The sequence below is a fragment of the Miniopterus schreibersii genome, assembly GCF_964146895.1.
Source record: "Miniopterus schreibersii genome assembly, chromosome: 1".
Lineage (NCBI taxonomy): Eukaryota > Metazoa > Chordata > Mammalia > Chiroptera > Miniopteridae > Miniopterus > Miniopterus schreibersii.
Window position 1 is genome coordinate 142462740 of NC_138101.1, and position 24961 is coordinate 142487700.

General features: G+C 40.2%; 1 protein-coding gene across 3 annotated transcripts in view; it reads left to right on the forward strand.

Moving 5' to 3' along the window:
• EIF2AK4 (eukaryotic translation initiation factor 2 alpha kinase 4) overlaps positions 1–24961 on the forward strand; it is a 90009-nt gene that overhangs the window by 45447 nt on the left and 19601 nt on the right. For all 3 annotated transcript variants that reach the window (XR_013997596.1, XM_081119752.1, XM_081119753.1), the window contains 13 exons: positions 1600–1722; positions 3525–3629; positions 5485–5542; positions 6650–6729; positions 9380–9481; positions 10738–10791; positions 13954–14190; positions 15403–15478; positions 15875–15996; positions 18797–18846; positions 19805–19973; positions 21303–21419; positions 22857–22922. Coding sequence is in view for 2 of the 3 variants with exons in the window: in XM_081119752.1 (XP_080975878.1) it covers positions 1600–1722; positions 3525–3629; positions 5485–5542; positions 6650–6729; positions 9380–9481; positions 10738–10791; positions 13954–14190; positions 15403–15478; positions 15875–15996; positions 18797–18846; positions 19805–19973; positions 21303–21419; positions 22857–22922 (1359 nt within the window). In the remaining variant the exon portion in view is untranslated. The remainder of the gene's footprint in view (positions 1–1599; positions 1723–3524; positions 3630–5484; positions 5543–6649; positions 6730–9379; positions 9482–10737; positions 10792–13953; positions 14191–15402; positions 15479–15874; positions 15997–18796; positions 18847–19804; positions 19974–21302; positions 21420–22856; positions 22923–24961) is intronic.

Below are 24961 nucleotides of genomic sequence, written 5' to 3' on the forward strand. Positions count from 1 at the left end.
TCCCCGTCTGTAAGTTAAATAATAGCTGTATCAATGACTTGTGAAGCATAAGTGAAATAATGTATGTGAAGTAATTAGAACCGTATCTGAGTTCCGTAAATGCTAGGCTGTGCACGTAGGAAACTACTTTGCCTAACAAGTTGAATCTGGACAGTTAGGATAAGATGCACAAACATCCTTGTGTGTGCGGAAGAAACACCAACATGGCTTTAGGCAAACTGGCTTGTCCTGGAACCTCTGGGGGACAAGAGCCACAGGCAAACCTGTTCCAATGACTGAAGAAGAGCCTATTGGCTTTGGCCTGCTCCCACGCCTGAGGACTGGTATTCTGGATAGCAGTGAGCTCTGCTAGTAGAGGGACAGCCACAGACTGAAGAGAAAAACTTGCCTCTACCTCAAATGAACAGGACCATGGGTCATTATTAGTATATTCAGTCATATCTGCAAGTAGGCAAATCTTCAACCCTACGATACCATGTGGAAGATAAGCTTGACAGTTTCAGACAAGTGTTGTGTTTCAAAAGAGACTTATTGGGGATTGGAACTGGTTTTTGGTATTCCCTAACAGAAATATCTTTTTATTATTGGTTTAAGAGAAAGAGAGAAACATTGATTTGTTGTTCCACTTACTGATGCATTCATTGGTTGCTTCTTGTATGCTCCCTGACTGGGGATCAAACCTGCAACCTTGGCATACCAGGATGATGCTCTAACCAACTGGGCTACTTGGCCAGGCCTGACAGAAACATCTTTGAGATACTACTCACACACACAATAAAGCATTTGCCTCCCAAACCACTAACTATTGAGTATCTACTACATGCCATTATTCTCTAAACAATTATGAGACAGAAGTACATAGAAGAGATGCATCTGAGGTGTGGTAGGATCATGGGTGGGAGTCAGAGGCCAATGTGAGGCCTGGAGGGTAAGTCATAGATGGTTATTCTGATCATGAGAGGATATTCCTCTCATTTAAAATGAGATCTTCCTTTCTTTAAAAACAATAAAATCCTCCTTCATGAGAAATCTCAACTGATTTGAAACATATAGTCTAGTTTCATAAATCAAATGCTACATGTTGATTTAAGATTTAAATGATACTCCATACTCCATTGTTTTCTGATACATCAGTACACTCAAGGGGTGAGATAGAGTTCTTTCTGGAATGTTTTTATATTTATAGTGTTTTATTCTAGACTTGAAGGTCACTGTCATTAATTTAATGTACAAATGAGAAAGGGTAATGACATCATTAATTAGTCCTTGAAAATTTGGATTTAGAAACAGTCTTATAAATCAATAAATAAAATTATACTTCTCAGTTTTTTATATTATTTGTGACAGGGATTTTAAACAAGTAAATTATGTTTTAAATGAATAGTGATATGAAAAATTGGTTATGTTAGGATACAAAGATTATGCATATTTCCTCCCCAATTTTTTTAATACTCTTGGTTTCTTTTTTCAATTAAAAAAAATCAAAATTTGAAACCTGTGGCACATTGTTTTAAAATGAAGGATTACATTAATTGCAATTGTCCCCCTTAATTGAAACTCTGTATAATCAAATCCTGCCTGGTTTGTTCTTGTCCGTAGATGGAGTACTGTGAAAAGAGCACTTTACGCGATACCATTGACCAGGGACTGTATCAGGACACCATCAGACTCTGGAGGCTTTTTCGAGAGATTCTGGATGGATTGGCTTATATCCATGAGAAAGTAAACTTTACAACATTTCATATCTGGAAACTTCTCTTTATATAAAATTTAGGACCAAATAAAATCAAATAATATAAGATTGGAGGAAAATGGAAAATTATGGGTATATTGAAAGAATCTGTTTTTATAGGAACTAGAACAGTGTGTCAAAAGAAGAAAGTACAAATTATCAAAGTTAAAAGAAAATATTGAAGGTTAGAACAAGGACCAGCACACTGTGTCCACAGGTCAAATCCAACCCACCTTTGTAGGGCCTGGCCTGTGAGCTAAGAATGGCTTTTACATTTTTAAATGGTTATTTTAAAAAAAATCAAAAGAATATTTTATGACACATGAAAATTCTATGAAATTTAAATTTCAGTGTCCATAAATAAAGTGTTATTGGAGCAGGGCAGTGCTCATTTGCTTACATATTGCGTATGGCTGTTTTTGTGCTACAGCTGTAGAGTTTAGTAGCTGTGACAGAGATTCTATGGCCCATAAAGTCTAAAATATTTACTTTCTGGCCCTTTACAGAAAAAGTTTGCCAACCTCTGGGTTAGGAGGACATGCATGAACATACATGGAATGTGAGGCAGATTCCTAGAGTGGTTTAGAAGACAGTGAGAGTGTGATTGACACATGCCAAGTTATCTGATTGTGACTCAGTGTCACCGTTCCTAGGAACATGGAGAAACCAGAAAGTCATCTAGCAAGGACAGAGATGAGACTCTTTGAGTAACACGGTTTGCCACATGTATAAAATGCCATTATAAAGCTAGAAATTGCCATTGCAATGTAAATGCTAATGGGCCTAGCTTCAGGATAAAACACCTATTACTTTTTAAAAAGTGGAATTGTCTAATGCATTAGCCAGTATAAATACGTTATCTCCTTCGCCTCAATTTTCTTTAACCTCAAAATATTTATACTGTGCCATATTACTACTAAAAAGCCAGGACTATAATTTACACATGTTTAGTTTGTAAATGATTTGGTGTAAGCAGAATTTGCAAGGCTGAAAATAAAATTGAGTTCTAATGAGGGTCACTAGAACTCTTATTACTGTGATATCATCCTGGGGTCTTACAACCGTGCCTGTGTGCTTTCTTCTCTTGATCTAACTTGCTCAGTATCTGCTAATCATTTGTTGGGTGTCTAACATTGTGCCACACCAAGAAATACAGAGAGGCATGGGTATATGATAAACCCCATACTTGAGAAGGACTTCTTGTTTATTGAGGGAGCCAAAATTCACCTTCGTGTAAAGGTAAAAGGGATCACACAGCGTACTTTTATTGCATTTAGTTATCTCCTGTTATAGTACCTGAAACAATAAGCATTAGGAGAATGCCATTAGGAAGGGGAGAAAGCACATTCCTGTATCAAGTAATCATTGAGCACCTTCCGTGTGTGCTGGGGATGCACAGTTGAAGTGTTAGAATTACTGTGGAAGGCTTCATGAAAATGTGTTGGCACTTGAAAATGTTGGTACAATTCAAATGAGTGGAGAAAAGCAAGAATTTCCTAGGCAGAGGAAATAGTGTGAAAAAAGGAATGGAAGAAGGAATGAAAATAGTGTGTGTCTCCCTGACCAGAGCAGGGGTTTTGTGATGCATCAGAGAAAGAAAATTGCGAACCTAGTAGAGGAGCTTGCGGTAGACTGGGACATTGTGGCAAGGTCATTGACAGGACAGTCGAGAGACACTGCAGAAGATCAACAGCCCGGACCAGCACGGTCTGTGGGAGAAAACTCCTCCAATTTTGTCACTGAATTGGCCTTTCAAATTAGGAAACTTGGTTTCTTTGCTCTCTTCCATCAGGGAATGATTCACCGGGATTTGAAGCCTGTCAACATTTTTTTGGATTCCGACGACCATGTGAAAATAGGTGATTTTGGTTTGGCGACAGACCATCTAGCCTTTGCCGTGAGTATTTTTAAAGTTACACTGTGCCTGAAAATTGACCTGCATGTCTTGATAGTCATGGCAGTGTCAGAACACAGGATAGTAATGAGTTCACTGAACTCTGCTGTGTGATCCCCGGAAAGTGATACAAGTGCAAAGGGGTGCGCTGTGAATGATCTTTTACGCTTTGAAACTGAATACATTTTAGTCAGTGCATTCCACGTGAGGGACATGACTTAGGACATAATTATGTCACTAAGCATACAGTACTTTATGAAATAATTTGTATTTTGGTCTACCACACCAGGCACTGAGCTAGGTGCTTTGCACTTGAGGGGCTTTTAGTTAAAGGAAATAAGACTCAAAAAACATAAAACATCACTCCTAGACAACACATAATCCACAAGTGTGTATTCTTCACACATTGTAGAGTAGTTGTTTAATACACAAAGCTAAAATAATGTGAAGTGAGCAGAATAATGATAGAGGAGTAAAAGACAAAAGGAAATTTACCTGCGGTTAGGAGGACCAAGAAAGGTTGTATAAAGAAAACAGCATTTCAAATGTGCCTTAAAGGATGGGTGGGAGTCGAGCAGTCCAAGCTTGAGGGCAGGGTATGGTGACACCAGGATGGGAGGTTCCATCGAAAATGGCGTAAGCAGAGGCCCTGAGGTGAACAGACACGATTGTTTGAAGGCCAGCGTGCCGTCTGGTGGTTGGAATGAGGTACAGGAGAGCAGTGAGAGAGGCTGCTGGGAGGCTGAGAGTCTTGTAGGCGGCAGACCTTGAGTGCCAGAGGAAGGGTTTTACTTGACATCGGAAGCCTCAGTTATTAAGTACCAAAATCTGTAGTAAATGTCGTTAATTTTAAGGGTGGTCAGAGAAAATAGGATTTGGATTAATGGTAAATAATCCATTTAGATAAATGGTAAATAGAGGCTGAATTAGAAGGAGCAGAGAGGGAGGAACTGGAAGGGGGGCCGTAAGAACCTGGCCCTGACCAGAACAAGACATTTTGAAGAGTGCTAAGACCAAGAGAGGGCTAAATGATCGGGATCTTAATCCCCAAACTCAAGAATTTCCAGAAAGCAAGCTAGCGCTTGCTTTCCTCATATAGTGAGGTAGATAAGAGCACAGCTCTGGAGGCCCACGAACCTGGGCTAGAATCCTATCTCTGCCAATTCTTCGTGGTGTGACGCTGGGCAAGTTAGTTAACCTCTCATGAAACTCACTTGTAAAAGGTGCCTAATACTAGTACCCACTCCAGAGAGTTGTCAGCAGGATAAAATAAGACTACAGGTAAAGCAGGTGGACAGTGCCTGGCACCGAGAATGTTAAGGCTGCTAGTATCAATGGTGGTGCTTGTAATAGTGACCTGTGGAGTGATGTCAGCAAAGTAGTGGTTTAGGGTAATAGGTGAGGCAGCTCTGTCACAGATACAGTGGAAGAAGGTGAGGGTACTTAAGAGGTGTTAGCAGTGATAGTGGGATAGATTTGGTGACCAGCTTCTAGGAAAAAAGAATGAAAATTGACCCAGATGAATGGGAAGGTTAGAAAGTGAGGTGGTGGTGGTTAGTGTATTCTTACCCTTCCTAGTAAATAGATTCTGTTCTCGCATTGGCTTCTGTGAGTTTCCAGGGGCTTCTGTCACGAAGGAAACAGTTCTATAGTGAATTGCCCTCCTTCTTGATCTTGTTTGGTTTCTGGTAACCTTTGCATTAGTGGGCCAAGTAAACAAAACATTTTAAAGCTCAGAAAACACACATTATCATTATTCTGGTTTCTGTGTGATATTTTTCATTCAGTCTTCACAAATAAGCCATTCTGATAGAATAATATAACATTTTAATGATATTTGGCTTGCTTGTGTTTTTAGGCTGATGGCAAACAAGATGATGCATCAGGAGATCATTTAATTAAATCAGACCCTTCAGGTAAATCCAGTATATTTAATTCATGTATAAAAAAGCAGACCACAATTTTTCTTTTTTTCTCTCTTCTTATATTTTTACATACAAGAAGCTGTACATATGTGGTGTGTACAACCTGAGGGCTTTGTAGATACATAGACACCCAGGAAACCCTCACAGTCACCTACACCACAAACGTCCATCACCTCCAGAAGTTTTCTTCTGCCCTCTTATTATTATTATTAATTTATTTTGTGATAAGAATGCTTAACATAAGATCTGCCCTACAGTATAAAATTTCTTAATTCGAATCCTGTTTTCATTCGTAAAGATTTTATTGTAAGGCAAATTATAATTAATCATTACATTAACAAAATTATGAAAATGCTTTAATTATTTTTTTCCTGTTTATTATATTAATTTTCTTCAGAAAGTCAAGAAATTAGAGGTTCAGTTAGAGTATTGACTCCCATGGATAGACAGTTATACTTTGTCAGACCCCTGTGGAAATGTGCGGTCACATCAGGGCCTATTGGGTCTTCTGTCTGGACCGCCTCTCCTCTGCAGCAGCAGACATCCTATGTGGAACAGAGTGTGTGGTCATACATGGCTTAGTGTTGATTTATTATGAAATGCACACTGTTTCTTCCTGTGAGTAGTGTGAACAATTAACAGATCATGCCTCATTCTTAAGAAACCTTTTGCTATTGATTTATTTCAGAGAGAGAGAGGAAGAGAAAGAGAGAGAAACATCAATTTGTTCCACTTATTTATGCATTCATTGGTTGATTCTTGTATGTGCCCTGACTTGGGATCGAACCCACAACTTTGGCGTATCGGGAGAAACTTTTTTTGTTTTTAAATACAAATTTGAGCCCTGACTGGTGTGGCTCAGTTGGTTGGAGCATTGTCCCATACACCAAAAGGTTGTGGGTTCGATTACCGGTCAGGGCACATACCCAGATTACAGGTTCGGCCCCCACTCGGGACATGTGCAAGAGGCACCAATCGATGTTTCTCTCTCCCTTCCTCTCTATGGAATCAATTTTTTTTAAATGTTTTTTTTTTTTTAAATTGCCTTCTCTGTGAGTCCTATTATTGGAAAGCCTTCCCTCGCCTTCTTCCATGCAGGTCATTTGACTGGGATGGTTGGCACTGCTCTGTATGTAAGCCCAGAGGTCCAAGGAAGCACCAAATCTGCATACAACCAGGTAAAGGGGAAGCTTTGGGGAGAGAAAGAAAGGTCTCAAGAGTGAGATAATAGTGCGAACATCAAGGTCATGGCATTTGGGATTTAGTTACCAGCTGAAATAGTCAGGAACATTTTATTCACTTGAAATATATCCATATGTATATTGAATGACTACACTATAGACAGGACATGGGTTGCCCAAGGACAGTGACTGAAGCTGGCACAATTATTGCAGAGGTAGCTTACAGTCTCTCCATCCATTCAAAGAAGATTTGAACTTACCGTGGTCCAGGCCATGCCCCAAGAACACAGGGAATAAGGCAGTCAAGTAATAGGATAAATATCTTATTCCAGCCTTCCAAGAGCTCATCCAATAAGCTAAGAAGAAAAGGAGTCCATTGACCAGAGAATAATAGGGACATTGTCTTTACATTGGACCAGAGAAAGGTTTCTAAGAAGGTGACTTTTAGGATAAAAGAGAAGGGACAAACCTTGCAGAGTTGGAGGCTGGAGCATGTTTGGGAGGCAAAACGGGAGACACAGAAATAGCACGCATAAGGAGAAGACTGGATGAGAACTCGCTTGGCACGATTAAGGCATCAAAGAGAAGGCCTGTGTGGCTGCAGTGTGGTGAGCAATGGGGAAGAGGCACGAAGTGAATCCGGAAAGGGCAGCAGGGGTCAGATCATGCAGGGCCAGCTTAGCTGTGATAAGGGCCATGTGCAGGGCCCACTGAAGGATCTTGAGCAAGAGTTCAGTCTCGCTGCTGCTTGGAGGCTTTGCAGAAGTCCGGAGCAGCTGGTATCTGGAACCAGAGCGGCAGCAAGTGAGGTGTGGAGAAGCATGCTGATACAGGATCATTTGAGGAGGCAGGGGTTCACAGGGTTTCCTCATGGAGTGGATTTGGGTGAGGAAAAGGGAGGAAAACAGGACACTGCTCAGGTTTCTGCCTGGAGCAGCTGGGAGAAGGGAAGTTGAATGAGATGAGAAAACCTGAGGAAAGATGTGGGGGAGAAGGAGGAGACAATGGCAGAAAAATTCCATTTGAGATGTTAAGCTTGAAATGCCTCATGAGAAATCCAACTGGAGATGTCCAGCAGGTGGCAAGAGACTCGGGCTCAAGACTAAGAAAGGCCAGAGTAAGAAGTATAAAATTGAGAGTCATGAGCACACAGAGATGGGATTTAAAACCATGAGACTGGATGAGATCACTTAGGGCAAGAGTTGTAGAGCTAAATTTTTAAAATATATTAGGCAGGCATTTCACATCAAAACATATTTTTAGGCTTGTAGTGGAAACACAAGACCGGGTTTGGCTCCAACAGGGAGCACTTAGCAGTGACAGAAAGTTAAGACAGACCTCTGACAGACCCATGGAGAGTGAGGTGAGGGCGAGGGGAGATGGACATGCACACACCGCGGGTGTGGGAGGGGACCTCTGTCATCTTTCTGAGTGCAGGTTGGAATACCATGATGAAATCCTTAAAGGACTCTACTCTTTGGCGCATCAGTTCCACCTTTTGAAATGTACCCAAAGGAAACAACCGGGGTGGTCCAAAAAGATTAGCGTAAAGGGTATTCTCCATAGTATTATTTATAACAGTGAAAAGTGACGAAAGTGTTTAAAAATAGAGAACTGGTTAAATAAATTATGTCACTTCCACGTAATTGAATACTGTATGTCATTTAAATCATATTTTAGAAGCTTGTTTTAGGAAAATGATACAGTATTTAAATATATTCTCACAAAATTAAGGGGATAAAAGTTATAAAGAATAGCACTGGCTCTAGTTGTATAGTGTGTACGTGTGTGTATACATTTTAATAAGCACGAAGTGGGAGTGTCTTAGACACCAACAGTAACTGTCCTTGGGTGGTGGGACTGAGCACTTGCTATTTTATTCTCGGTGCTTTTCTGTGGGTTCCACATTTTCTACAGCCAGCACGTGTAGGAAGTGCCACACTGAATGTTTGCTTTTAAGACTTCAGGGGTCATTGGTGATCATTAGAGAGGCTCTCCTGCTGATCCTTGAATCCAAATTCATTCAGGAGTTTTTCTTGGAAGTGGCTGCCGTGCCTGTGTGCAGTGCCCACGAGCAGGCTCCCCCTCAGCCGCTGTGCTCGGCTGCCTCAGGCACACTGCCCTCTGAACAGCATCCTCCCTCTAGCAGCTCCCTCTCAACCTTTCTCTTCATTACTTGCACTTTATTTCGTTAGGATATGTCACATCATCTTTCTGTGTACCATTCCTGCGCCTCTTTGGTAGTAGCTTTGCAATCCACAGCTGATCTTTGCTGTTAACTGCAGAGTTTGGTCTGTGTTTCACTTTGAGATTAGTAAAGATGCAAAGCAAATTCTTACAACAAACTTCGGTTGTCCTTGCTCTTTAGTTATTATCCTCAATGGTTGGCCAGTGGTTATCTCTGTCTGTGTATGTAGCTAAACCAGTCACAGTTTTCAAGGAAAATGTTGAGACGTCATGCCAAATATTTAATCTCATCTATACTGTATACCTATGCTTCTTTAGAAGAAATTAATTTTTTTCTATTTAATTGGCTTGTTTTTCACTTGTGCAGACTTTAATTCCAGTTAAAAGTGCTCATGAAATAATTCCCTGGTAAATAATATTTCATATTAAGAATCTCTAAATACAAATCTTTTTTCTCCAGAAAGTGGATCTCTTCAGCCTGGGAATCATCTTCTTTGAGATGTCCTATCACCCCATGGTCACAGCCTCAGAAAGGATCTTTGTTCTCAACCAACTCAGAGATGTATGTATCAGATGTTTTAGTGCATCATTTTCCAATAACCTGGACCTTAGCATGGACATCAGAATTCAGTGCAGGATATTTTTCTGATATTTATAATATAGAGGAAGCAACCTTGCTATAGTTTTCTATATTTCTAATAAGTAGAAATCTACCTCTTACATACCTCCAGTGATGAGAAACTCCCCAGTTTTGTTTATTTTTAGAAATCTTACTTGGAGAAATTGCTCGGTTATAGTTGCTTTTTAAAAATGATCCTGAGAGATTTACTCTTATATTTTAAAACAAAGGAGAAATCCAGGAGTTTTTGCATAATATCAATACAGCCACAGCAGTGAGGATGGGTTATAAGGATAATGGATATTTACTTCTAAAAATTAAAGGTTCCAGCTGGTGCCTAAAAAGGTTTAACCAGAAGTCAAAAGGGGTCTGGGGAAAATATCAGCCACTTGAATTTTTCCCCCAATGAAATTTCCATTTGTGTTCTTGGGATTAATCCTTGCCTCTGTTATTACCCACATTAAAAAGGGACTAATGTTAACAGTGTGCGAGGTCAAGGACGCTCATTAGAGTAGGCATGAAGATGAAAGTGGAGAGTAAGGTTTGGGTGAGGGTGATTGGGATTTAGATTGATGAGCAAGAGGGATCGAGCGTCTTCCTTTTCCTTCCCGAGCAGAGCTAGTGTTTTGGAAAACGTTTGAATTGTTTTACTGCCAGTATAGCGTGGACAGCTTTGTTCATAAAGTAGGGGAGTAAATAAAGTGATTGCTGTGCCCTTCCCTTGACTTGATGAAGTGCCTTTCTTTAGTCAAAAGTCATGTTTGTTCTCCCTTTTCAAGAATATCTAAACTGTCAAGTTAATGTTATACTTAGGGTCTTATTTACCAGAAAGGTGAGTACTTTGGGGGAAGTAGAGGTTTCAGTTAATATTTTTCTGTTACTCTGTGTTGATGGTTTGGTATTTTTGCCTTTTTTCATAAAAGCTACTTTCTCATTTTCTGAAACCGTTAGATTTTTAAATACTTTGTCCTCATATAAGGTGCTTTCTATCACCTAGGCTGTCACTTGGGTAAAGTGTATATTAATATGTATGTACTTGGAAGAATGGGCATCGGGTTTCAAGAAGGTGGCACCTCAGTGTTCCCTTGTTAGCAGATTTTCATTTCTGTATTTGAATTGTATCTTACCTCTAGTGAATAAATGCTTTCACTGTGGCAGTCTGCCAAGCGCTTGCTAATTTGAATGTAATATTCTTTTAGCCCACTTTGCCTAAGTTTCCAGAAGACTTTGATGATGGAGAACATACAAAGCAGGTAATTTTCTGATGCTTTAAATACTGTCTTCACACTTGGGTTTTAATTACTATTTTTCTTCTTTTTCAATTAGTAATCTTCTGTCACTCATTCTCTTGTGTCCTGGGAACAACGTAGGGGGGGAAATCAAAAGATAAAGCACTTAAAATGTTACTAGACTTGAAATACACCATAAAAGTGCCAGGGATTGGCACGGAAAATGAACAAAGTACAGGATTCTTTTGTGTGGTTCATTGTGCTTTCGAGTGCTAGTTGGAACCTTGCCTTAGCTGTTAAAAAAAAAGAGAGAATGCTTTTACAGCTCACTGTTTTAGAGAAAGCTTGGGAGTTTAAGAAAAGAAAAATAATTTAAAACTATAATTTTGTTCTGTTTTCTGGTTCAAGTAGCTCAGATTGTGAAGGGGAAGATCAGATAGTCTGAAGTTATAGTATTTTAAAGGAAAATAATTTCTCTTCCATGCTATAAATATCTGAGTGTGTGCGTGTAATTCATCATAGGTTAGTATTGGCATCCAGCTAATATAAAAGAATAATTATTAGTGAATTTATGTATTGTACTTCTGGTGTGCACTTTTTAGTTGCTTGTTTGTCTTGGTGAAGTGTTCCGTGGCTAATACTCTTGTCATATGGACATTTATTCCTTAAACCGACTTTCTTAACAGTTATAATTATGGTAAAATTCCTTATTTAAGTAATAGTCATGTGTCACATAACAATGTTTGGGTCAACAATGGACCGCAGATACAACAGCATTCCCATTAAGATTATAATGGAGCCCGGCCGGGCGTGGCTCAGCGGTTGAGCGTCGACCTAGGATCCAGGAGATCGGGGTTCGATTCCCGGTCAGGGCACATGCCCGGGTTGCGGGCTGCAGCTGATCAGTGACTCTCTCATCATTAATGTTTCTATCTCTCTCTCTCCCTCTCCTTTCCTCTCTCTGAAATCAATAAAGATACATTAAAAAAAAAGAACTTCTTAAAAGTTTAAAAAAAAAAAAAATTATAATGGAGCCCGGCCGGCGTGGCTCAGCTGTTAAGCATTGACCTAGAATCTAGGAGATTGCTGTTCGATTTCCGGTCAGGGCACTTGCCCTCTCCCTTCCTCTCTCTGAAGTCAATAAAGACATATTTTAAAAAAAGATGATAATGGAGCTGAAAAATTCCTATCGCCTAGTGTTATCATAGCCATCTTTTTTTTTTTAAATATATCTTTATTGATTTCAGAGAGAGGAAGGGTTAGGGAGAGAGAGAGAGAGAAACATCAATGATGAGAGAGTCATAGATCGAGCCCGCAACCTGGGCATGTGCCCTGACCGGGAATCGAACCCCGATTGCCTGGATCCTAGGTTGACGCTCAACCGCTGAGCCTCGCCCGGCCGGGCTGTCATAGCCATCTTAACATTGTAGCTCAGTGCAACACTCATGAGCTTGTGGTGGTGCTGGTGTAAACAAACCTATAGCACTGCCAGGCATATAAAAGTACAGCATGCACAATTATAGTAGTGAGATGTCCCCACCAAGGTTTGTGTCAGTACACTCTGTGATGTTCTCACAATGATGAAATTGCCAAAGGGCTCATTTCTCAGAATGTATCCCTGTTTTTAAGCAGTGTACAACTGTATTAATGTGGGGAATAGGAGAATAGAAACCTAGCTAGAACATGGCATTAACTTGCTGTTTCTTGCTAATTGGTTATGTATCTGGGTGGACAATTCACTTTTCTAGACTTTCGTTTTTCTCACTTGTAAAATAAAGGGACTCAATACCCTTTATTTATATATCAGCACTAGCAACCTGTAACTCGGTAGTGCTTATTATGACATTTATAGCTAGAGGAACCTGTTCTGCCTCATCTATTGAATTAGTAAAGAACCACTAGAAAATACATTGAGTCGTGTTTCTACTTCTTTTGTTATTATTTTTTCTTGTGTTTCTGGATGTCATAAGAAAGTGTTCATTTCAAAGCCTTTCCCTGTAACAAGGTCAGTCTTACTCAGTATTTCCACATGTTGGCAGCTGTGGCGGCTCAGGAACTTTATTAAACTACAAACATGAAAGCAACTGTCCATACCATTCTCACAACGTGATTGTTCTCCATCACGACAAGTACTTACTGGGCACCCTTGAGCATTTGTGTTTGGACTGTATAAAACTGACAACCAAACCACCACCACTGCCACTTCCCACATCACAGTCACTGCTTTTCACCTGAAAGGGGGCAGCATAGAAAATGCTTATAGATGAGTGTAACACAAGCTCGCCACGCACAGAAATTAAGCAGTGTAATGGGGTCTGTTTTGCTGAATAATTCAGGCTATTGTTTTTACCAGTTTAATTCAACATAACTTTTCATAAAAGTTGTGACATGTCAGTTTCTTTCTTTACACGAAAAGCAATTACCTGTTTTTATTTCAGCCTGGGCCTGGGGTAGGAGTTTGGGGATTGGGGTGGTGAGGGGAGCATATATTAAAGATATATAATTAGAAAATGCTTAATATGATTCATCTAAAAATTGAGATTTTTCTGATCTCAGATATTCCTGTAATTCCTTGTAAATCCTTATTGTAAACAAGAGAATTAAGGAATCATTAAGGAACCTTTCGAAGGTTTATATTACCTTCCCATTGTTCCCTGCTTAATGCGGTGGTAGCTGTGACGATAGAGTGTAACATAAATCTAGAGAATTCAAGGGAATGCTATCAATGCAGGTAACATAAATGGAGAAGAAAAAATGAAAACATGTTTTACACTGCTCTAAGTTACTACACATTATAATTTATACTAAAATTAGACATCTAAAAGTATTTGTTTTATATTCTCACTTTTTTTTTTGATACACTATTTTGTGTGTTTAGAAGGCCTAAGCTCTGCTTCTAGTTAGTTGTTGAGGATTTTGGGGGTCGTTTATGTCACTAAAATATAAAAAGAGCCTCTGTCTTTTAAGAAATATTCATGTTACATTGTTACACAACACTATGGTAGTATTGAAGTACAGCGAGGGGAATGACAAATTCAAAGACTTCCAGAAATGAAAACGTACCCACTAAGTGCAAGAAGTGTGGTGTCTTTTCTTTGACTGGAAGTAACCACCAGCTTGTCAGGAGAATTCCTGAGCATCACCTGTTGCTTCTGATCACCGGTGTATGCTTGGGTTTTGTTACAGAAGTCTGTCATCTCCTGGCTGTTGAACCACGATCCAGCAAAGCGGCCCACAGCCACGGAACTGCTCAAGAGCGAGCTGCTGCCCCCGCCCCAGATGGAGGAGTCGGAGCTGCACGAGGTGCTGCACCACACCCTGGCCAACGTGGACGGGAAGGCCTATCGCAACATGATGGCCCAGATCTTCTCGCAGCGCATCCCGCCTGCCATCGATTACACCTATGACAGCGACATACTGAAGGTGGGCTTAAGCCAGGCTCAATAGAGAGCTTCACCTGGTTCATAGAAGGATCAAGTCAGTTTCTTATTTTTCATGGTTCTTTTAACATAAATTCTTAATCTGAGGTCTGTGTATTCGAGATGTGTGCATATGCATTAGTCTGGGAAGAACCACCCTTTTTATCACTTACTTGAAGGAATTTCTGACCCACCCCCCTTCCACCCACCCAAGAGATTAGAAGGAGTACTATTAGAGACTGAGCCCTGGCCCAGCTGCCCAGAGCCAAAGACAACCAACCAGTTCAGTTACTGATCAGGTAGTATCTACCAGTGCTGGCTGCACGTCGACCATACAGGGGCCCAGACCCTGCATCCATTCTGGAGACAGAATCTTCAGGTGTGAGGTACTTCAAGAATCTGTTTAAAAGCTCCCAGGTGGTTTCTAAAGCACACCCAGGTTTGGGAGTCAACATTTTCTTTAAAAAACAAAACAAAAGGGAGGGAGAGGGGATAAAAAACAAAAAAACATGATCTGAAGCAATATAGCAAGATATTAAAATTTGATAAAGTTGAGTGGGTGAATAACAGATTTTTGTTATATTGTCTGTATGTTTCTGTATGCTTAAAATATGATATAATTTTAAAAGAGTAGCAGAGGAAGTAATGATAAGGTTTGTAGGAGATCAGTATAGATATTAGGGGCCAAACAGATTTTGCTGGCTGTCAATATTAGAAAGATACAGAATTATGGGTGACTCTTGTCTTTTTGCTTATCCATTGTGTCTAAATTTTCTCTAGTGAGATGGTACTACTTTTCCAATAAGAAACAAGTGAAAAGGAAAGCTCTTTACAAAATATCTAAATGCCACTTGGCTTTCAAGGGGCCCACTCTGAATCCCTTAGCTTGTGGGAGAGGGCCTGATGCTGTCTGATTGCCCCACAGTGGCCCTGAGAGTCCTCAGGGTGAATGTGCGTATTTGACCAGCTGTCTCTCTGAAAGGCAAATATCAACTTGGTTAAGAGCTTGGACTCTGAACCTAGCTGGCCCTCCTCAAGCAAGACGCATTGTAACACTTGTGGTTTCTCTTCCCTGTTCAAAAAGGGACTGACTTGTTGACATCTCTTCTGTGATCCTCAGAATAAGCAATATAACTCCGACTGCAAGCCACAGATTAATATTTTAGGTGATCCTTTTGATTAGGCTTTGATGACATTTTAATTGGTTCTATTTTAGGGCAACTTTTCAGTCCGTACAGCCAAGATACAGCAGCATGTGTGTGAAACCATTGTCCGCATCTTTAAAAGACATGGTACGTCCTTTTGAAAAAACCATATGCCTTCTCAAAAGATGTTCTTTTTTTTAAAAGTACATTAAAAAGTACTGTTAATGGATTTGGGTGCAATTATATTTTACTTTTAAATACAATTACAAACAACTAACATGAAATTTAAGCTTATTTTTACAATACAGCTTGTTGAGAAACAGATTTAATATTACAAACTTTCTGATTTGTAGAGTCAAAAATATGACTAGATTTGCAAACTTAACCTTAGGTGAGCTCTCCATTGAGAACTGACCACAGACTGATGATGATTCCCAGTCCCTGTAGCAGGGGACCTCACTGTCAGGTCTGTGTTCTTTTTAACTTGCCTCCTAGGAAGAACGAGAACCTGATGATTAGTTATTTTTCTCTACTTTGGTGTAGGAGCTGTCCAATTGTGTACCCCACTACTGCTCCCCCGAAATAGGCAAATATACGAGCACAACGAAGCCGCCTTATTCATGGACCACAGCGGGATGCTGGTGATGCTTCCTTTCGACCTGCGGGTGAGGCTGGGCACACTCTGCTGGCAGTTTGGATGCCATGTCTGGTCACGGGGGTGGCACGTCTGTTAAAAGGTTACCCCCACCAATCTTTTTGGTTTTGGTTTTGTTTAGGCTGGACTTATAATCTAAATGTCACCCTTAGGGAACCTATTTCTTGATGAAGTTGTCAGGGTGAGAGCATTACTGGAATTTAGTAATCCTTTGACCCTGTGTGCATGCACTTTGCTAATCGCACAAGTGCTTTTGGCCCTAGAAACTGGGACCCTGCATATTTGCAGGTGCCATGTCTATACCTCAAGGTTAGCTCTGCTGAGTGACCATAGCAAGTTAACTAGGCCAATTGAGACAAATAATAAGTGGAGTTTTTTCTCTACTTCCTGGGTAGATCCTTGGTAACTTCCTATCATGTTGATGTCTAGAACAATTAAATTCTTTTTTTTTTTTTTAAATATATCTTTATTGATTTCAGAGAGAGGAAAGGAGAGGGAGAGAGAGAGAGAGAAACATCAATGATGAGAGAGTCATTGATCGGCTGCAGCCCGCAACCCGGGCATATGCCCTGACTGGGAATCGAACCCCGATCGCCTGGATCCTAGGTCGATGCTTAACCACTGAGCCACGCCCGGCCGGGCAAGAACAATTAAATTCTTATAACAGCAGTGTCTCTGCTAACTGGGTGTGCTGAATTTTACTCATGCTTGCTTTCCTTTCAATCCCCAGGGTTCCTTTTGACGTGACACTCTTACCAGTTGTTCAGTCACAGGGTTGGCTGCTGACAAGCCCATCTGTGGCACTGTACATGCATAAGACAGACAAGAGTTTAACACTCCTAATGTACAGAAAGCACTGAAAAGTAGAGAAATTAGCAAAGGATATAACCACACAATTCTCAAAAGAAAATGCACAGGGCTTAATAAACTTCTGAGATGTTCAGTCTCACTAATAATGAGGAAATACCAAGCAAAGGCATCTCCACTTCACCCATCAGACTGGCAAAACTATTAAAATTTTTAATATCCAGAGATGACAAGGGTGTAGGAAAATAGGTGCTTTCATATGTTGCTGATGGGAATGTAAATCGCTAAACCTTTAGAAAAGTAATCTGAAAGTATTTAATAAAACAAAATAAAAATTTGAAACACGAACTATACCCTGTGAACCAGCAACTCCACTTTGAGGAATTGATTTAAAGAAAATAAAAATACATTGGTGTGTGAATATTAAAAGTATGTTTATTGTTATATTATTTTGGTGGTCAAAAATTGAAAACTGCATGTTCATCTATAGTAAAATTGTTGAATAATTTACTATGGACTATTAAAGAGGTATAAGATCAAAATATATATATATGTACTCAGGTATATCCACATCTATATTTGATCTGTAGAAATGTCCATGGTATAGTGTTGGCTGGGGAAAAAAGTATGTTTCAAAGGAACTCTAGTATGATCCCATTTTTGTTATAAAGAAAGAAACTTTAAAAAAAAACAAACACAAAAAACTGAGTGTATGCATAAGGTACACTGTATGTTTGTAATACCTTGTGTGTGTGCGGTATAAACATGCTCACATATATGTGAATGACCACGAACACCAGCTTGTTTGTATCACCATAGAGTGAGTGTCAAAGAATACACTGAGCCTCTAACTATTTTTCTGGAGAGGGTATGGAATCAAGGCATTTTCTTTTTCATATCTGTATTGTGTAGCTTATTGCAAGAACATGTTTTGCTTTTATGGTTTAAGAAAAAATGTCTTCCATATTCTTGGCTTGTTTTTCTCATACAGTAAGTAAAATGATTTTGGATTATTTTGAGTGAGAGGTGAATAAATAGCATATCAGACATTTGGGCTCTGTTGAAGAAAGGGTAGAAGTACAGACATTTACATAGAGATACTTAAACTGACCACTTCTGCCCTAGCCGATCTGGCACAGTGGTTAGAGCAGCAGCCCTTGAACTAAAGGGTTCCGGGTTCAGTTCCAGCCGAGGGCACACACCTCGGTTGGTGGCTCGATCCCCGGCCCCAGTTGGGGCATGTGCAGGAGGCAGCCAATTGATGTGTGTCTCTCACATCCATGTCTCTCTCTCTGTTCCACTCTCTCTAAAAAGCAATGGAAAAAATATCCTCCGGTGAGGATTAAAAAAATAAAACTGGCCACTTCTTCTCTAGATGTTAGGAGACTAAAGTGTAGATTTTAAACATGAGCTCCCTTTCTGTGAGCTGATAGTTACAAAAGATAAAAAGTAATTTCCCTTTAGAATCTGACCCATTAGTTAATGATGCTTTCAGATCTCTTGGGGCAATCTGAAAATGGTTTTACAAGTTGTGATGATTATTAGTTGGTAGTTATTACAAATTTCTCCTAAAAGATCAATAGGAACATTAGGAAATTCACCACAAGAGAGCATACCCATTTTGATTGCAATATCATAAATGACACTTTTTAAAAATTCACAAATAACTTGCACTCATTTTAACTTGGCATAATAAAATTTTCCAGAGTATATTTAAAAGTGATTTTTCTCAAACTTAAAAACCAAAGAAATACCACAATGAATATGGTTGGTGGTCTGTCCAGCAGTGGGTCTGCTGCTGGCTGACAGGAACATTTTAAGGATTGTGCATGACACGCAGTGCACAACTTTGTGAATGTACTGAAAACCACTGGATTGTACACTTGAAAAGGGTGAACTCTATGGTCTATGAGTTATATCTCAATAAAGCTGTTATTTAAAAACCAAAAGGAGTGTGCTAGTTGGCACATCTTGACATTGACCTTTGCAACTTTATTTCTCAGGTTCCTTTTGCAAGATATGTGGCAAGAAATAATATATTGAACTTAAAACGGTAAGAAACAATGGAGGTTTCATTTGGTGGGTGTGGGTGGGGGGAACCAGAAAGAATGTTTTATTTTCTGTGATCCTTACACAGTAAAGAATTTGAGGTTTAAAGTATTGCGCTTGGAATATGATCATAAAAACCCAGGCACAGTAGCCCTTTCTATAAAGTGGTGAGGATAGTCAGCCTCCCCTTCAGGACGGTAGCAGTCAGGTAGGTACCCTGAAGCTCCTACAGTCTACTCTGTGACTTCTAAATATCCCCAAGCAACATAACTAATTATTTTCACAAATAGTGGCTTGGGGGAAAAAATCTGGCTGTTCTTGGATCAGAGATGGCCCCTTTTAAAATATATTTGGAGGGGTAAATGGGCAATGGTCCCTGTGTGAAAACTGCCTACACAGGTAACTGAACAAAATCTGTGTGTAGGGCAGCGGAGTGAACCAAGCAGGAGTGCCGAACACTGAGGAGCTCCGTGCACTTAGCATGGGGGGTATTTTCTGTACGTTCAAATACCGCAGGAGTCTAACACCGCGGTCTTCCTAAATTGGAGCAGTACTGTTGTCAACGAGGTATCCTACCTTAAGGCTCCTTTCCTCAAAAGAAATCAAAGCTCTTTAACATGCTTTTATTCTCAGCTGCAAGTGAAGTTAATAGTCATAGTTCTAAGGTGTGGGTATCACTGTAGAAAGCAAGCGCTTAAGGTAAAGTTATTTTTGTGTGTAATTTCATCTCTGTTTCAGACATTTAATGAAAAAAAAATAAGCCTTGTAGTTTAGTAATGCGAAGGCTAGGAGTTGGAACCTAGATCACAAGGCAAGATTGTTCTGGGCAAATCTGTCTTTAAGCTTTCTTGGTCATACCACTGATTGTTTTCATATTTGTTACTTTTATCTTGTTCAATGATTTCTTATGCATATTTGTTCCCAGTGAGCAATGACCTTAGAAATCCAGTTTCTCTCTCCAGATACTGCATAGAACGTGTCTTCAGACCTCGCAAGTTAGACCGATTTCATCCCAAAGAACTTCTGGAATGTGCTTTTGATATCATCACCTCTACCACCAACAGCTCTCTGCCCACTGCTGAAGTCATCTATACCATCTATGAAATCATCCAGGAGTTTCCGGCCCTTCAGGTTCCTTTCCGTATTCTAATATTCTGAGGTTATCCCACCAGAGTCCTCCCATCCAACGTGAGGTGGGGGCACCGGCCGCAGGACTGCTCCTCAGTGTGTGCTGACAGTGCACCACATTTTTACTAAAGTGACAGAAGAGTTCGATGTTTACCTCAGGCTCTTACCTCAGCCTTGACGTGAACAGCCTTTGTTTTTGTTTGTTTTGTTTTGGGAGAAGGGTGTTGTTTTTCTGCCCATTCTTCCAAAATGCAAGAAATTAGGCTAAGATTCCTGGGATGCTTTTTCAGCACATTCTAGCCTCTCCAGAGTCCTTGTGGCTGCCTCCTACACCCAATCTCTCAGCTCCCCAATGTCACTTTTGATCATGTCTGTCTGCTCCAGAGCCACTGGAGACTGGCACAAGGGTGTGCTGTCCTCGGGCCTTCCCTCCCCATCCCATGCGCCTGCGCTGTTCACTCCCCCCGCAGCGCTGTCAGTCACGGTGTCCCTTGTCTTGAAAGACTTTTCAGTACCCAGCCATGGTTTGGGTCCTTTCTCCCCAAGGAAGCCTGACTGCTCCTCCACTAATGGGCTAGCAAACCTTTCTTTTTCAACTCTCACAGCACTTGAGAGGAGATATCACCTACTTCCTTGAGTTGTGTTTGTTGTCAGTTGTTCAGAGTGTGTGTTTTGTTTGTTTTTTCAAATTATTAGGGAAAGTTTATTTAGAAAGTTATAGAAGTAGTAGAAGTGAGCCAGCTGGGCTGCGTAGGCTCAGGAAACAAGGTATACAGAGGCCGAAGAAGGGCCCTTGGAGCATGAGGTGGGGGTGGGCAAAGGTAACACCTGGGGGGGGGGGGAAGGGAAAGGCTAGGGTGAGCTCCCTGAGGCAGAACTCGCCCAGAGTATGTGCTCTTTCAGGGCAGAACCCATGTGGCTGCTTTTCTGCATGCCCCACTGCACCTAGCTCAGCACACAGCTCATGACTCTGAACACTCATTAATTGGCTTGTGTGGACGAAAGCAAGAATAGCTATTTCACCAGCCATTGAACCAGATCCTTTCCCTCTTGAAATCTGTGAATTTGCTCAGCTTTTTTAACATAGCTGAAGGCCAAAGTATCTTTGGTGTGTGTAATAAAGTGTTAAAATATACTTTACTCTTTGATTACAACAATGTAAAAGGAATGTATATGAAAAAATAAGCTAGAAAGCAATATGCTAAAATTCAATCCTTCATGTTCAGTCCTCTCAGGTGTTAGGATCGTAAATTGGTGGTAAGACCCTAGGTTTGGTCATGTACCTATATTGCTTTTATAATTAAAATAATCTCTTTTGGGGGCATATCCTAGGAAAGAAATTACAGTGTGTACTTGAACCACACCATGTTATTGAAAGCAATACTCTTACACTGTGGGATCCCGGAAGATAAACTCAGCCAGGTCTACATTATTCTGTATGATGCCGTGGTAAGCATTTAATTACTTTGACTTAATATTGAAGGATAAGAATAGTTCATGGACATTTTCTTACTGATGTAACCATAGCACTGACTTGGGAGTTTATCTCCTTTCCTCATTGTTATAAGGTAAAAGAACCAATTCTCTGATTATATCAACAGTTAACAAGTTGAGCTTTTATTCTGGACTAAGCCTTGTACTAGTGGTAACCTCCAGGGTGCTTTTTTAAGGGTAACTTCTGATTTTAAAAGATCAAATTGTCTTATTTCATTTGCAAGGTAATAAAGTTCTTCACTAACCTACTTCTGGAGGCAAAAAAAATCAGTCCTGATACTTGCCAATAATGGCCTTTATTGAGGACCTACCCATGTGGCGAGCATTATTCTAATCTCCTTACATGGATTAACTCACTCCATCCTCACAAGTGCTGTTACTATACTTATTTTACAGCGGCCAAGAGAAGGGAGTGTCAATATTGAGAATAAAAGGCTATGTCCTGCCCTCGTTCTTTCAACCTACCTGTGCTTATCAGTCAAGTCATTTGCAGATTTGGATCAGCTGAATTGGGGGAGAGTGGTTTAAATCTGCTGGAGCCTCATTTACCGCCTCCTTCCTGTGGGACTGGGGCAGTGGCACCTCCAGTTCCTCTTCCTAATTAGCCACATCGTAGTATCAACTACTCTATAGTATGTGCAGAGCCTGGAGGGAAAACATTGAAACTTTTAAATAGTGTGATATTCGGAGGCTGGGATGGAAGTGAATGCTTGCTTATCTTCTATAACTTTTTTTCATATTAAACATTGTTTTTATAATAAATAAGAGGCATCGAGGAGATTCAGTCACTAACAGTACCGGTCTGTAGTTAAGGCAGAACAAGCAGTGGTTGTGTTTTATACACCAAAAGGCTTAACTAGCTTTCCTTGCATCTGGCAAGTATACCTCGAGGCCCCTGACATTACTGTTTGTTTCCAGTGGTTCTCTCCTCCCCCAAAAGTGCTGCTGCTGTTCAGCAGTGACAGATACTGTATGATGTCAGTCAGACACTGGCAGAAGCCCCAGGGGTCTTGCAGAGGGGCCTCAGGTCAGCCTAACTGCCAGCGTGGTATGAAATGCTGAGCCTGTCAGTACGTGGTTTTTATTAGGGGAGCACATACCAGGTGACTCCCTCCCAACCCAAACAGAAACACCCTTATTAAGCCTATCCAACTCTTGAGTTGCCTTTTTTAATTCTTTCATGTCAGGGTTTTTCAAATTTTAAAACAATGTTAGTTATAGTTTTATGTGAAATGGGGGGGAAAATTTGTAAATCACAGAATTAATACATCCTTCATGATTAGGAGCAGTTTGTCCAAAATGAAGACTGTACTTATCAGAATTATCCTAGAAATTGTATCTTGTTTAGGGCCATTTGGTCACTCTCATTGTTACCTTTTTCTTCTACATTAGACAGAAAAGCTGACGAGGAGAGAAGTGGAAGCTAAATTTTGCAATCTGTCTTTGTCTCCTAATAGTGTAAGTACCTTCTAATGGTGTTATTACAGCTCTTTCTGTGAATTTGTGATACCAGAAAATGTCACCAAATTCTTGTTGCAGTGAGGCAGCAGCACTTCTGCACCTCACAGACAGTTTTTCCCTTGAGTGTTAACAGGTACCATGGCAACATGGGATTAAGGGAAGAGGGAAACCAGTGCTGTGGTCAAAGAAAGCCTCTCCATGCTGTGGCTTAATGTGCTGTAATCATCCTGTTCTTTCTCCATCACTAGACCAGAACTACTCTTTCACTCCCTGTAAAGGCCGTGCCTGGTAGCACCTCCTGCTGAGCAGACCTCGTACTAGCTATCCTATTCTGAAATAGATTCTGTGGGACTAGAATGAGGCACAGAGCTCTGCGGATTCATGGATATCCACCCATCCCGCACCCCACCCCACCTGGGTCTTCTCACACCTCAGAACTGAATTGAAGCTCTTGCTTCCCTGGCACATTTCCTGCTCCTAAAATCTTGCATTTGATCTCATTGGCCATGATGAACACCTCATGGGATAACCTGGTTTGTATTCTTTCTACAGGCATCAGATGGGACCCAGATCTTTGGCGTAGTAACCCACACTTAACTGAGCTGCTGAAAAGCAGAACACAACAGGGACTTCTTCCATTTTCCTGAATATTTATATAAGAAGGGAGACTTTTTAAAAAACTTTCCAGAACTCTTGTAGCCCTTGGATGGACATCATCCTGTGATCAGCAGAATTCACATATGGGATGGATTAAAATGTGATTGTGCACAGGTCAAGCAGAGTCGCTCAGTCTTTTGGACACTTAGTGTGGCAGGCAGGGTGCTAGGGATGGAAAGGAGTGGGTTGAAGAGTCTACAGACCACTTTCAATTCTTAATTAGTATTGGCCTTTAAAAAGACATGAGGGGTTACATGCGGCATGTATCTACCCTCAGCTCTTTAAAACAGCTTTCACAGGGCACACGTAGACTACAATGTAAAGAAACCACTCCTACAGTTTGCAGGCAGGGAAAGTAAAGCAGATATGTAGCACTGGGAGCTCTAGAAATTCAGCCAGGTTAAATTTTAAATGTTAAATATTGGAGGAGATATTGATATGCAAAGAGATCCAATGGCATAATATTCTAATACAAAAAACGGTATTTACATAATACCATAGACGTGCACAGCTCATACCTGTGTGCACAAATAGCCCTGAGTATAAGTAACACAAAGAATTTGTTCAGGCCCAGCCAGGTGTGGCTCAGTGGTTGAGCATCGACCTAGGATCCAGGCGATCAGGGTTCGATTCCCGGTTGGGGCACATGCCCGGGTTGTGGGCTCGATCAATGACTCTCTCATCATTGATGTTTCTATCTCTCTCTCTCCCTTTCCTTTCCTCTCTCTGAAATCAGTAAAGATATATTAAAAAAAAAAAAAGAATTTGTTCAGGCCCGATTCAGTAATTCCCTACCTGACGGTTCAAGCCCAAAAGGTTCTTGGGTCTGATGTCACATTTCAAAACTATTTCACACTTGCACATGAAAGCTAAGCATTGGTTGCTTAAAGTATTGGCTTTTTTTTTGCTAAATCTCTACCCACTGGTCATTTGATGATGATAAGCGTTAATTCAGAGTTATGTGTTTGGTTAGTTTAAAATGGAACAATTAGTATCTAATAAACATAATTAGTACTCTCATTTAAAAATGGAACTCTAAGTATGTTAAAAAGGGGAGTAGGAATTCTACAAAATAGTTTCAAATACCTGGCCCAGTCTTCTTATTTTACAAATGAGGTGCCAAGGCCCAAAGAGATACTATGAGTTGTCCATAGTGCCGAGGAGTTTGTCAAGGACCCAAACCTGGGGATGTTGATGCTATTGGTATTTTATTAATATGGAAATTTAATGTTAAAATTTATTGAGAAGAAATGTTTATTAAAAAGAAAAAATTTAAATGAATTTTTATTTAAATTAAATTTAAATTTAAAATATTTTAAAATTAAAATATTTTATCTTTAGTAAAGGAATTGTAGGAGTTTTTAACACTTTGGATATTT